This window comes from Mustela nivalis (genome assembly GCF_964662115.1).
Source record: "Mustela nivalis genome assembly, chromosome: 5".
In the NCBI taxonomy this organism is placed as follows: domain Eukaryota; kingdom Metazoa; phylum Chordata; class Mammalia; order Carnivora; family Mustelidae; genus Mustela; species Mustela nivalis.
Window position 1 is genome coordinate 50,451,688 of NC_139024.1, and position 13,516 is coordinate 50,465,203.

At 37.1% G+C, this 13,516-nt stretch overlaps 1 protein-coding gene across 1 annotated transcript in view; it reads right to left on the bottom strand.

Moving 5' to 3' along the window:
* Window positions 1-272: 272 nt before the first annotated feature.
* The window catches only part of MEI4 (meiotic double-stranded break formation protein 4), a 229,459-nt gene continuing 216,215 nt past the window's right edge, over window positions 273-13,516 (bottom strand). The window contains exon 5 of the mRNA XM_082729639.1: window positions 273-1,261. Coding sequence (XP_082585765.1) covers window positions 1,001-1,261 — 261 coding nt within the window. The 3' untranslated portion in view covers window positions 273-1,000. The remainder of the gene's footprint in view (window positions 1,262-13,516) is intronic.

Here is a 13,516-nt window from a genome sequence, read left to right on the forward strand (position 1 = left end):
AGTTTTAGAAAAAAAGGCTTTCTTTTCTACAAAACTAGAAATAATTCTAAAAATAACTGTGGCAGATGATATGATTTTATATATATTCATTTTCGTAAATATCAGTGGCATTTAGGAGTGGTAATTAACTTATGAAGCAATATCACACATAGTTAATAAACTACATTTGTATTTGTTGTGCCCTAAATTGCACTATAGGAAAGTACATAATAGTCTTCATTAAGCTACTTGGTTATGAATTTAATAATTGAAATAAAGTAAATGAAACTGTGTAACTGGAAAATTCAACTAACACTTTTAATAAGTATAAATATACTTTCAATAAGTATATTTGTGGGCAGATGTTAGATTTGTAAAAATATCCTTAATGATTTAATTATACATGACTTAACTACATTTTAACAACAGGGATATTATACATAATAAACAGAATCAAAACAAGCACTTGAAAAATGACATTTAAATAATGAGCTAGTACTTTTAAAGGACTTAATATATACCTTGATTTTATGAAATTGAGGGCCATTTGGTTTATAAATGTTAAAGAATCATCCTCTAAGATAATAGATAATCATGTAAATGAAACTATGTAAGAACAAAATTTTAAAAATTTCATTTATAACTACTTAAAGACCATTGACAAAGCAACAAAACTTTTAAGATCTCTTGTTGCCTTTTACTATCTATTACATGTAAATATTTTAAAATGTAAATAATGTTTGTGAGATAGACAATTAATGGTCCATTATAGAGAATACTAGAGCTAGACTATATTGAGTAACATAAAATACAGTTACGTGGAAATAAGGACATTCTCAATTGAAACTGGCTGATTTAGTATAGAGATAAGACTCATAATGTTTTATATACAATTTAAAACTACTGAATTAGTGATTATATTTAGAGATCCACTTAAAATGCTCATTTAAAAAATATTCTTGAAAATCTTTTAAGCAGAAGATCTTCATACTTCAGTATGCTTCTGATCTTTAGTAAATTGCTAAGGAAGTGAGTTACTGTCAACAGTTTCTACTGAGTTCAAGAGAATGCCCAGTCTCCATAAATAAAAAGTAAATAAAGGAAATGCATCAGAGAGTTGGAAAATAGTTTCATCATGCTTCTGAAGAAATTTCTTGATTTCTTGGTCATCATGCCCTATACTTGAAGTGTTGCCTTCTTTGGTTTCCTTTTGAAGAAGCTGCTCCAGAACCCAGAACAGAAAGAAAATATTTTCATAGTGTGTCGCATAACTGGCTTGAGCCTACAAAGAAACAACAAACATCTTTAAAACACATATTGGTTGTAGTTCATCTCAGAAAAAGCCAAATAAAGATAGTAAGTTTTCAGACAAAAAGTAAATGCTTGACATATTTAACACTTTCTATCTTCCTGTTCCTTTAATTGGGCTGGAAGGAAAACAAAGGAGAACATTTCTTTCAAAAACTTTACAGTTTTGGGCACCTGGGTGGCTCAGCGGGTTAAGCCTCTGTCTTCAGCTCAGGTCATGATCCCAGGGTCCTGGGATCAAGCCCCACATCGGGCTCTCTGCTCAGCAGGGAGCCTGCTTCCTCCTCTCTCTCTGCCTGCTGCTCTGCCTACTTGTGATCTCTGTCAAATAAATGAATAAAATATTTTTAAAAAGAAAAAAACTTTACAGTTTTGGTGAATGACTTTTTTCTCTTGATGGTTTACAAAGCTCAAAATCTTTTCCCCGTATTACTGCTATAATTCATTACTCAGATAAATCTGAGAATACATGACAGTGTCTTGTGTGTTGAATTCAGTGGTGTGATAAAAACTTTCAGTGTATGACACTAATGCCAATGATAACATAAAGATCTTGGGGGCAGAGTTTTATCCTACATTTAAGAATGTTTCTTTCTTTCTTTTCTTTTTCTTTTTTCTTTTTTTAAGATCTTATTTATTTGACAGAGAGAGAGAGAAAGAGCAAACAAGAGGGGGAGTGGCAGACAGAGGGACAGGGAGAAGCAGACTCCCCACTGAGCAGGGAACCTAATGTGGGCGATGTGGGACTCGATCCCAGGACCCAGGGATCATCACCTGAGCCGAAGGCAGACATTTAACTGACTGAGACACTTGGGTGCTCTAAGAATACATTATAACTCAGTATACAGTAACTCAGTATAACTCGGTCTTAGAACAGTTACGATCTCTCAGAGGCCAGACAGGCTCTCATTCTGAGTCCACACAAATCAAGGAGGAATAGGATTAGATTGTGTGACATCAACATACATGGTCATGAGGAAAATGTAGATGTGACAGAGAAGTTACTGTTTGGCCCTAGATGACTGAAAGTGAGATGGATCAAAGTGAGAACTAAAAAGTGGACAATGGAAAGCGTAGTATGAGGGGATACAGGAATCAGTTTAAAGATATAAAGTGGCTTTACCATTTGCTTATTAAGACATGTGTTTGGAACAGTCCCCAAATCTATCCACTCTAATAATACATAAATGAAAAGAAATATTCTTTTAGAGCCCAGAGGAATGTATTCTATAATGAGGTGGTCCTATAAATAGTTAGATATATACTTTTTGTTGAAGTATAATTGACATAACATGTTAGCTTCAAGTATCACATAATGTTTTGATACTTACATAAATTGCAAAATGATCGCCATGGTAAGACTAGTTAACATCTACCACTATACAATTACCAAATTCTTTTTTGTGTGTGATGAGGACTTTCAAGATGCAGTCTCCTGGCTACTTTAAAATATGCAATATAGTGTTTAGTTAATATAGTTATTAACTATAGTCTCCATGCTGTACATATCCCTAATACTTTAATTCATTTTATAACTGGAAATTTGTACCTTTCCAATAATCCTTTCACCCATTTCAACACTCCCTAACCCCTACCTCAGGCAACTACCAGTCCCTTCTCTATATTCATGAACTTTTTGTTTTTGTTTTTGTTTTGATTTTTTTTGAATATACCATATACAACTGCATTATTTAGTATTTATTTAATTTTCTCTGTCTGGCTTATATCATTTACCATATTGCCCTTAATGTCCATACCTGTCACAAATGGCAAGATTTCATTCTTGTTTTATGGCTGAATAATAATCCATTGTATGTGTGTGTATGTGCACACATACATATAAATAAGTATGCATTTGTGCATATACACACATACATTTGTATATACATACACTATATTTTCTTTATTCATTCATCCATCAGTGAACATTTAGGTTCTTTCCATGTCTTGGCTATTGTAGATGATGCTGCAGTGAACATGGATAATGCATGTATACGTTTGAATTAGTGTTCTCTTTTTCTTTGGATAAATACCCCAAAGTGGAACTTCTGCATCATGTGGTAATTCTATTTTTAATTTTTTGAGGAATCTCTGTAGTGTTTTCCATAATGGCTAAACCACTTTACCTTCCCACTGACAGTGGGAAAACTAGGGTTTCCTCTTCACATTCTCACCAATATTTATTATTTCTCTTTTTGATACTAGCATTCTGACAGGTGTGAAGAGATAACTCACTGTGGTTTTGATTTGCATCTCCCTGGAGATCAGCTATGTTGAGCATCTTTCCATGTACCTGTTAGCCATACATATGTCTTCCTTGGAAAAATGTCTATTCAGATCCTCTGCCCATTTTGTAATTGGTTTGTGCTTTTCCTATTGAGTTGTATAACTTCTTTTTATATTTTGGATATTAAGTCTTTATTTGGTATTTAATTGACAAATATTTTCTCCCATTCAATAGGCTGCCTTTTATTTTATTGATGGTTTCCTTTGTTGTACAGAGGCTTTGTAGTTTGATGTAGTGCTAGTTGCTTCTTCTTCTTCTTTTTTTGGCTTTGTTCTAGGTGTCAAATCCAAAAACTAATTTCCAAGACCATTGTCAAGGAGCTTACTATCTATGTTTTCTTCTTGGAGTTTAATACTTTCAGACCTTAAATTCAAGTCTTTAATCCATTTTTAGTTATTTTTCTGTATGATATTAAATAGTGGTTCAGTTTCATTCTTTGGCATGTGGCCGTCTAGTTTTCCCAACACCATTTATGGAAGAGGCTACTTTTGCCATTGTACATTCTTGGCTCTTTTGACATAATTAATTGACCATATAAGTATGGGCTTATTTTTGGGCTCTCTGTTCAGCTCCATTGATCCATGTATATGTTTTTAATGCCTATTCCATACTGTTTTGATTAATATGGCTTTGTAATATAGTTAGAAATCAGAAAGCATGATGCCTCTAGCTTTGTTCTTCTTTCTCAAGATTGCTTTGGCTATTCAGGTTCTTTTTTGTTTTAATACAAATTTTAGGTTGCTTATTCTATTTGATACTTGCTTTTAAAGTGCTTAAAAAAAGAACTATTTCTCCAACTGCCTGTATGTCACTCCTAACAAACTGGACTCCACATTCTTAAGTGAATATACCTAATACTTCTGTGCCTCTTCTTCTGATCTAGAATGGTATCTCTCATCAATCTCTAATTACTAGGACCCTGGTCAGCCTTTAGTGCTATCATAGATACCACATATCTGTTGAGTCTTTCTCAAGCCCCTCAGTTTTATAGACTTGAATTCTACCGTATATCCTGGTTGGTTGTATTTATTTCATTACCCGTTTAGATTCTAAACATGTTGAGAGAAGCAAATGTGTTCCTATCACTACAGTTTCTACAATTCCTAAAACAATGTCTGTTTTGCTCATAGTAGATCTCAATATACGTTTGTTGTTTTGAATTGAACAGGAATTACAGTACTGTAAAAAGAACCACTACAGATACATACTGGTTACTATATGAAAGAGAATTGCAGCTATATTTTTCAGTATTAAAAGTACTTTTCAAATACTTACTCCAAACTAAAAAAATTCACAGTATGTGTTTAACCTGATCTTGTCAGCAATACTTAACTACTTGTCGACTTGCTCACTAATGACCTGCAAATCCTGTATGAGTTAACAGATAATTCTTCCTTGGAACTATGCTATAAACATAGCTGCTTAACCTAGTTAGACATTAGCACAAATTAGGTAGCACTGAAATACAAATTCTGTAGCAGAAGGGCACATTTATTTCATTCACTTTGAAGCTTTAGCTACAGCAGTTTACAGTACTTTATAATGATAATCTAGGCAGGATTGTCGCAATGATTTTAGAGATTCACCTCTACTGATAGTATTACCTATATATTCCAGTATTTATCCTACTGGGCTCTTAAACAACATTAGGATTTTGTGAATCAAATAATTATTCTTTTTGAAATTATTTAGATTACTTTTTACTTAACCTTGGTTTTAATGTATAACATAATTTTATGAATAATTAAAAGTTGTCAAGTGGTGCTTATAGCAGAATAAGGGAATTTTTCCCTTCTGATAAAGGCCATAGCATCCCAGATAATTTCAGGGCAAGAGTGTGAAGCAGGCAGAGTGTCTTGGTATCTTTCTATTGGCTTTGAGATTCTTTCTTTGGGCATGTTTTGCTCTGCTTCCAGGTGGGCTGGGGTCCATGCTGTAGTGGCCCCAATTCTATGTTGTTTTTGGACTTTGCTTTTACTCTTACTGGAATTTATGTCTTGAGTTCCACCTCTATCCTAAATGACTCTACCAAATCACTTGATATATTCCTTTGCTCTAAGATATTACCAGTTATAGAGCAGTGATATGAAACTGTCTCTTTAGGGACAGTATGCACTTAGCCAACATGCCTTAGCAGCCTTTCACCACGATTGAAACGGCATGTCTGTGGGGGCGGTCTTTCCTGTAGTTCCCAGATTTCATCACACTGGCAGCTGCTGGCTCTGCTTAATCATATGCTCAGGCACTTTCTGAATTAGTGCAGAAGCTGAATAAAAACAAAAATAAATGCTATCAAAGTGATAGTCTACCATATTTGGTGTTATTTTTACACTCTAGACTGAAACACACTGGTGTTGGAAAATACTCAGGACAGGTAAAACATACCCACCTGGAAAATACTCAAGTGTTTTGCCTGAACATCCTGCCAAGAAGACTGAATGACCCTAGTACATGAATAAGATGGCTGTGTGTATCTGATAAAATGCTATCAGTTTATCTTTCTACCCGGGTCTTTTAGAATTGAAGGGATCTCGAGAGGAAGCTTTTAGAGTCCCATGACTACTTCCTATTACCTAATCCCATTTTTTTAAAAAAAGATTTTATTTATTTATTTGGCACACAGAGAGAGAAATCACAAGCAGGCAGAGAGGCAGGCAGAGAGAGAGGGGGAAGCAGGCTCCCTGCTGAGCAGAGAGCCCTATGCGGGACTCGATCCCAGGACCCTGAGATCATGACCTGAGCTGAAGGCAGAGGGTTAACCCACTGAGCCACCCAGGCACCCTCTCATCCCATTTTTATAATAGGGGACCTTTCAAAGAGAAGATACTTTCTTGGTAAAAAAAGAAAAAAAAATCACCAGATACTTTTGCAGAGTATTTTCAGAATTAAAACCTTTCTTAGATTTATTTTTCTATTCCTGATCTGGGCTTAAGAAAGTTAAAGTTTGCAGATTTTTCTTCCCCCCCAGTGGTGAAAAATATTAATTTTCTTTTCATGCTGCTAAATTTCACTTCAAAAGTTAGATTCTGAAGTTAGGCTATAGACACATAGTGGTAGTTTCCTAATTATTATTTTAGTTGGAATTCAGTCAAAGTTAAATTGACGTTTTTGTAGAGACTTATTATCTTTGATGCGAACACTGCTCTTTGTTAATTCCATGTCCATTTCTCTCTCTCTTTTCATCAGAAGGAACCTGGTTTTGCTCTGGGTGGCAGTAGATCAACTAAAATTGTCTATTTCCAGTCTCTCTTAGGCTAATTCTGCTCAAAGAGATATAAATATAAGTAACTAGTTGGGCTTCTGAGAAAGCTCTTTAACAGCAAGCAAAGTCTGGTAGAAGGCAGTTTTGTCTTCCCTCTTCACCATTGTTCCTGCTCTGAAATGTTGATGCAATACCTGGAGGTAGAGTAGCCATTTTGTGAGCTTGAGGACGAGGGCGACCCATGGGTCGGTAAAAAGGACCAGATTCTGGAGGCATGGGGCAACTCAATATATCCATGAAGGTGGCTATACCTTCCTGCATTGTGCTTGGTCTGCTTCTTCCATTTTGGTCTTTTAAAATTGGACTCTTGATGGGGCGCCTGGATGGTTCAGTCAGTTGAGTATCTGACTCTTGGTTTTGGCTCAGGTCGTGATCTCATGGTCATGAGACTGAGCCCTGAGTTAGGCTCCCTGCTCAGTGGGGTGTCTTTTTCTCCCTCTCCCTTGCTCCTCACTTCCCCCTGCTTGTGCTCTCTCTCTCTCTCCCTCATGCTCTCTCCCTCAAATAAGTCTTTAAAAAAATCTTTTAAAAACAATTGGAACTTTGGGACTTCATCTAGGCAAGATGGGGGCTCTGAAGGTTTCTTTGCCTTGTGAAGGTACTGCCTTCTGTTGGAAGGCAGAGATGCCTAAAAGGGCAGTAACAGAGTCATGTTTCTTGACAGCAGATGATGTAAAAAAGTATACTATACATTTGAGTGTGGCTCGCAGTTGGGATATTTATATTTAAAACCAAAAATATGTAAAGATGTAATAGTTCATTAAATTCAGTGATTTGATCATTTATGCGTGCTAGCCAAAGGCATGCAGTGGTGAAGTCTGACACTTTCAGAAACAAGCATGCTGTTTTGGAAGGAGTGAAGACAGAACACGATGTTTTTCTTATTGCTACCAGCACAAGAGGTGAAGGAGAAAACTGGATCATTACAGGGCAGAAAATGAAGTCAACGAGTATAGGCGAATAACATAAATGTTAAATTAAATGTTCACTGAATATAAATATATCATTGGCTCAGTATCCTCCAGGCCGGAATTTATTAGACAGAACCAATAAGTAAGATACAACTAAAATAAGTAGTCTCTAAAAGAATGAATTAAATATAATACTTTAAAGGAAAAGGTCAGTTGTCACCATGATAATTAAGTGGGAAACTTATCCCTGGGTTTTAATAACTTAGCCTTTTATCTACTAGAAAGCAAAGAAGGCAGTAGATTTCAGTGAAGGAGTTGAGGAGGGTGAAGTGAACCCTCTGTCAACAGTTTCCTAAGCAGCTTGCAGCTTCTGAAGCACAGGGGAAAGCACCAACAGAGCTGATATGTAAGCAGAGGCTTAGCTCCCGAGCCAGCACGATCTTGCACATGACCATGGGAGCAACAGCACTTGAGAAAGGAGTAAGACTACTGTATGCACAATATATAGAATGTATATTAATTTATTTATTTACTTATTTTTCAAATATTTATGACAGTGAGTAAGAGAGAGAGAGCGCGAGCAGCGGGGAGGTGCAGAGGGAGAGGGAAAGGGAGAAGCAGATTTTCTGCTGAACGCCAAGCCCAAAAGGACCCCAGAATGCTGAGATCCTGGCTGGATCCCAGGATGCCGAGATTGTGACCTCAGCCAAAGCTGGATGCTTAACTGACTGAGCCACCCTGGAGCCCCAAATATGTATATTTAAAATCAATGCCCTTATGATTGAAATAGGAGCACACATTCATTTAAAAGTATGTCTCTGCAAAAACGGTGTTCTGTCCTTTTCTGTTCCCCACAACCTGGGTGCCAGACCATAGTGAAGATATATAAAGCAAAAGGCTGATCAGAGCAGAGTATAGTTAATTAAGAAAGATTTCCTAGAGATGAATTGTGAGCCAGGGCTCAAAGGGAGTGAGGGACACAGATTGGTGAATCATCTTTTGATCAAACTGCCAGGTAAAGAAGAATGAAAAGGATCCAGTGGATATTAATCTTTTTGGCTCTATACATATAATGGTATGATTGTCTGCCTAAAACACTGAATCCTGGGGACTGGTTCTAAGGGCTTATATCTAATTTTAAGGGTAACTTAGATGAAAAGTTCTAAACTATTAAAACTACTAACGTTTGCAATCTTGATATTTTGCCATGTTTCCTATAGGAAATAGTTTGAGTATGCAAGATGTATATGGAGAGCTATGAATGAAAGGAATATACATAACAAAAATTTTTAAATCTGTCATCATGAGCCTTGTTTAAAAATAATGATTTTCTTGGGGTGCCTGGGTGGTTCAGTTAAGCATTTGTCTTTGGCTCAGGTCATGATCCCACAGTCCTGGGACTGAGCCCCACATCAGTCTCCCTGCTCAGCAGGAAGCCTGCTGCTCCCTCCCCCAGTCCCCCTGCTTGTGTTTCCTCTCTCGCCGTTTGTTTCTCGGTCAAATAAATAACATCTTCAAAAAAATGATTTTCTCACTAACCAATTATACCTCCTTTTCTCAATCTGTTTCTTAGGGCTGAAATTATATAAATAAAGTAATAGCAAAATGAACAGACTGGAAAAGAAAACGGCCCACAGTGGGCAACGAGTTTGAACAAGAATCACAAAAAGGAGAAGGATGATTTGTGTTCATTTGACAAAATATCTAGGCTAAGACTCCAAATAAAAACAGATGTGGCAGAGGTCCCTATTGGTTGAGAACTTTGAGAAAATAGAATCTTACTAAGCAAGACTTTCTTTTTTTCTTTTTTTTTTCCCTTAAGGAAGGCCATCAATTGAATACATATTCATTGCTTATTAAACACCAGCTCTGCCATTTACTAGCTGTATGAGCTGGGTAAGTTATTTAACCTCACTAAAATTTCCTCATCTAAACTAACTTTCCCCATCTAAAATTTGGAAATAACCAGGGTAATTCCTCCCTGGGGTTGCTGAGAGAGTAGATAAATTAAATTACATGTTCAAAACCCAGCAAGGATACACATACATATTTACATATTTAAAACACACACATTTTCAAATAAGTATTTTCTATTATCTGTTATTATCACCATCATCATTACTTTTTTTTTTTTTAGATTTATTTATTTATTTTAGAAAGAGAGTATGAGCAGGAGGATCAGAGGGAGACAGAGACAGAGAATCTCAAGCAGACTCCATGCTGAGTGTGGGGCCTGACACAGGGCTCAGTCTCATGACCCTGAGATGATGACCTGGCTGAAACCAAGTCAGTTGCTTAACTGACTGTGCCATCCAGGTACCCCATTATTATTCTGTGTTTACCCAAAGTGAAAAATATACAGTCTCTCTCTATAAGGTAATTTGCACCTGGAGGAAGGCTCCTGCTATTAAGTACTGTATTGTGGTCAATTTTTAGAAGCATTTCAAGCTTACTGCAAATTTTTAGTTGAGCTGTGTAAAGAATCTAAGGTTGTATCTTCATCTGCTTTCCTCTACCAAGGAAGTCTGTCATAGACAAAAGAAGCAGAGCATTCTTTTTTGCATAGAAGGGTGATGCTGAAGAACCAAAATGTGAGATATGTGCTTTAAAGCCGTTCCGATATTAGAAGGCCCTGAAGATGGGTATCATTATGGGTTGAATGCAGTCTTCTGTGATATGAACAACTGTAAAATGGTCCATCAGCCCAGTCCCTACCTCTGACTCCTTAACAAGACATGATAAACAGCCAGCTTGACTATCTTTTCTAAAAAATGTTATATTCTCCAGTTATCTGACTGGTGTGATCAACTTGTTCAAGTCTATCCTGGAGGCAAGTTGGTAAAAATGAGTTTCTGATTCCTAATAATTTGCCCTTCTTGTGACTAACCCCATAATGTCATAGATTAAATTCCAAGTACTTAAAAATTTTATATCTGAACTTTTCTCTGGGGAAATATCCTTTGCTTTGACTCTTATTTATCACTTTCTTGGTCATCAGAATAAGCAGACTGGTGGATAGGATAAGGTCATTTCCACGTAGACGCTTCTTATCAGATCTGCTCACATAAATAGAGAATTCCTCATACCCAGACATGGCACTTTTCTGTTCTAACAGATTTCCGGAGTCAACTTTAGACAGCTTTACACTGAATATTCATTCCTTTCTCGGGATCTGTACCCTTCATTATGAGATCATCAATCTCACTCACAGGACATTTTTTTTACCACTTTATACCCTAATATGAAACTTAATCTAAGGCTAGAAATCCCTTTCAAGTACATTTGAGAAGCAAATAGATCATTCACTAGTTTGGACTTCTGTCATAGTCGTTCTTGGCAAAGCAGTAAAAACTAGATAATTTGGTTATTAATATAAGAGTCTGTTAAGGTGAAAGAACAGGGTTCAGAGACTGGAATAAAAGCAGCTAAATTCCTTAAGGACTATTCAGCTGGGAGTACTTAGCACTTTACAGTTTTGTTTCTGCTTGCTTAGCACGCGTCCCTCTTGACTGTCAGTCTTTCTGCACGCATTGGGTACTCTCATGTGGCACACCCTGTGGTAAGTGCTGGGAATACAGAGCTGAATAGGACACGATCCCTACCTCTATAAGAATTCCTAGCATGCTTCTAGGGAGACAAAGGAGTAAATAAATAATGGCAATGCAGAGTGCATGCTGTGAAGGTGAGAAAAGAACTCTGAAGAGAACAGAGTCATGTGGTGTGAGAGGATGCTAAATGTCAGGAAATGAAATTTAGTCATGAATGGGGATATTGCAGGCTCATTTCCTCCTGGGGTGTATGGCGGGATTCTTTCCGAAAGATGACTTGAAAGTTATCAGCATAGGTAAAACACCTGTCTGGCTACTACCATAGGGGCCTCTGTCTCTGGCTGGTGAATATGCACTGAGGTGAGGGCAGAGAGCTTGGAGTGGTGTGGGGAAAGATGTCACCAATCTCTACAGAATCCCCACACCTCCGCCTTCTCTGAGGCAGTGGCACCAGACTGGTGTGCACAGTCTAGGGTCTAATCAATTCTGTATGTTAACACAGTCTAACAGAATGTGTTCGATTCCTTGAAGTCTGTTGCTGCTTAAATGGTTTATACTTACCTTCCTGAAGGAGATCATGATACACAAAAGGAGTATTCTTGGGAGAGAAAATGCACTGTTTCACCAAGTTAAGCCATTTCCATCATGTCATTAAGACAGAGCTTGAGAAAAAGAACTCAGAAGTGGTGAAATATCTGATACATACTGAAAACAGATCCAGATGGCCATTACTGATGGAAAACAAGTGTCCAAATAGCCAGTGGGGTAAAATCAACACAAAATATTCTTCGTCGGGATTCTAAATAAAGATGCTCTAAGACAGCCTCAAAACCTGCCCAACTAGGCAGATGGCAGGAGCCAGATTTGTCAGAGTAGGCATCAGTGACTGCCCAGCCAGGCAAAAGCCAGAGGCTAAAATAATTTCCTAGAGGCTGCGTATCTAAGCTTTGATAAATTTGCCAAAGTAAGCAAATGTCTCTGTGTGTGTGTGTGTGTGTGTGTGTGTGAAGGTTTATATATTTAACAGCACTGGATCCAAAGCCCGAGATCAATGATGACAACAGGAAGGGCTCCCAGTGACCAGATCCTTTGCAATAATTTTGTTTGGAAACTGAAAGCCAAATCTGGTTGGCCCAGATAAGCTACTAATTATCTCCCAAGGACCAACTGAATAGGCCTGGAATCACAAAACTTAAAAGCCAATATACATTTGTCCCTTTTTTCTTCCTATTTCCAATTTCTTATAACCACTAATTCAATGAAATCAGTTTTTCAGAGCTCGATAAACTACACAACACACGGGGAAGTTTGAAAACACAATGGAGTAGGGACGCCTGGGTGGCTCAGTTGGTTAAGCAGCTGCCTTCGGCTCAGGTCATGATCCCAGCGTCCTGGGATGGAGTCCCACATCAGGCTCCTTGCTCGGAGGGGAGCCTGCTTCTCCCTCTGCCTCTGCCTGCCACTCTGTCTGCCTGTGCTCGCTCTCTCTCCCTCTCTCTCTCGACAAATAAATAAAATCTTAAAAAAAAAAAAAAAAGAAAACACAATGGAGTAAAAACTCTGATCTTATGAACATTTTGTATTATTGTTGTAGGTGAGACTGAGATGAGAGCAAGGTACATGATACATTCTTACTCTCCTTTTAAAAATCAACCAACCACTATTTCTCCTTTTTAAAAAATAAGGCTTTTTGAGATATAATTGACCCCTCTTAAGAGTTTAGTTTTATGAATCTGGTAAGTTACTTTTAAGAACAGAGAAATGTAGAAATAGATATAATTTCTGAATAAAGAAACTGCAGTCATGCTGCAACCGTGTGATATTGTTTAATGACATTTTAAATGTTACCTTTATCTAGATGATTTTTTAATTAAAACACAATACAACATTTAGTTGTTCTCACAACTAAATGAAGTACTTCTTCAAACTTAACTATAATTTTGTTATCTGAAAGTACTCTTGAGAAATTTTTAAAAGACCAGATCTATTTGTAATGCAGAAAGTTTAGAGGAAGGAAGTAGATTTACAACTATGAGATTGCTTTTCTGGTTTAACTATTTTCATTATCTTCACAATGAGATGCTGCTAGAGAAATTTATCTGTCACAGAAATGCTAAGTGACCCTAGAGAAGGCTTTCTAAGGTGCTGGTGGCAGTCACTACCTGATGAGAAATGGGGGGGAGGGGAGGGAGTACAGAACCAGAGAACTGAGGGTTCCCTT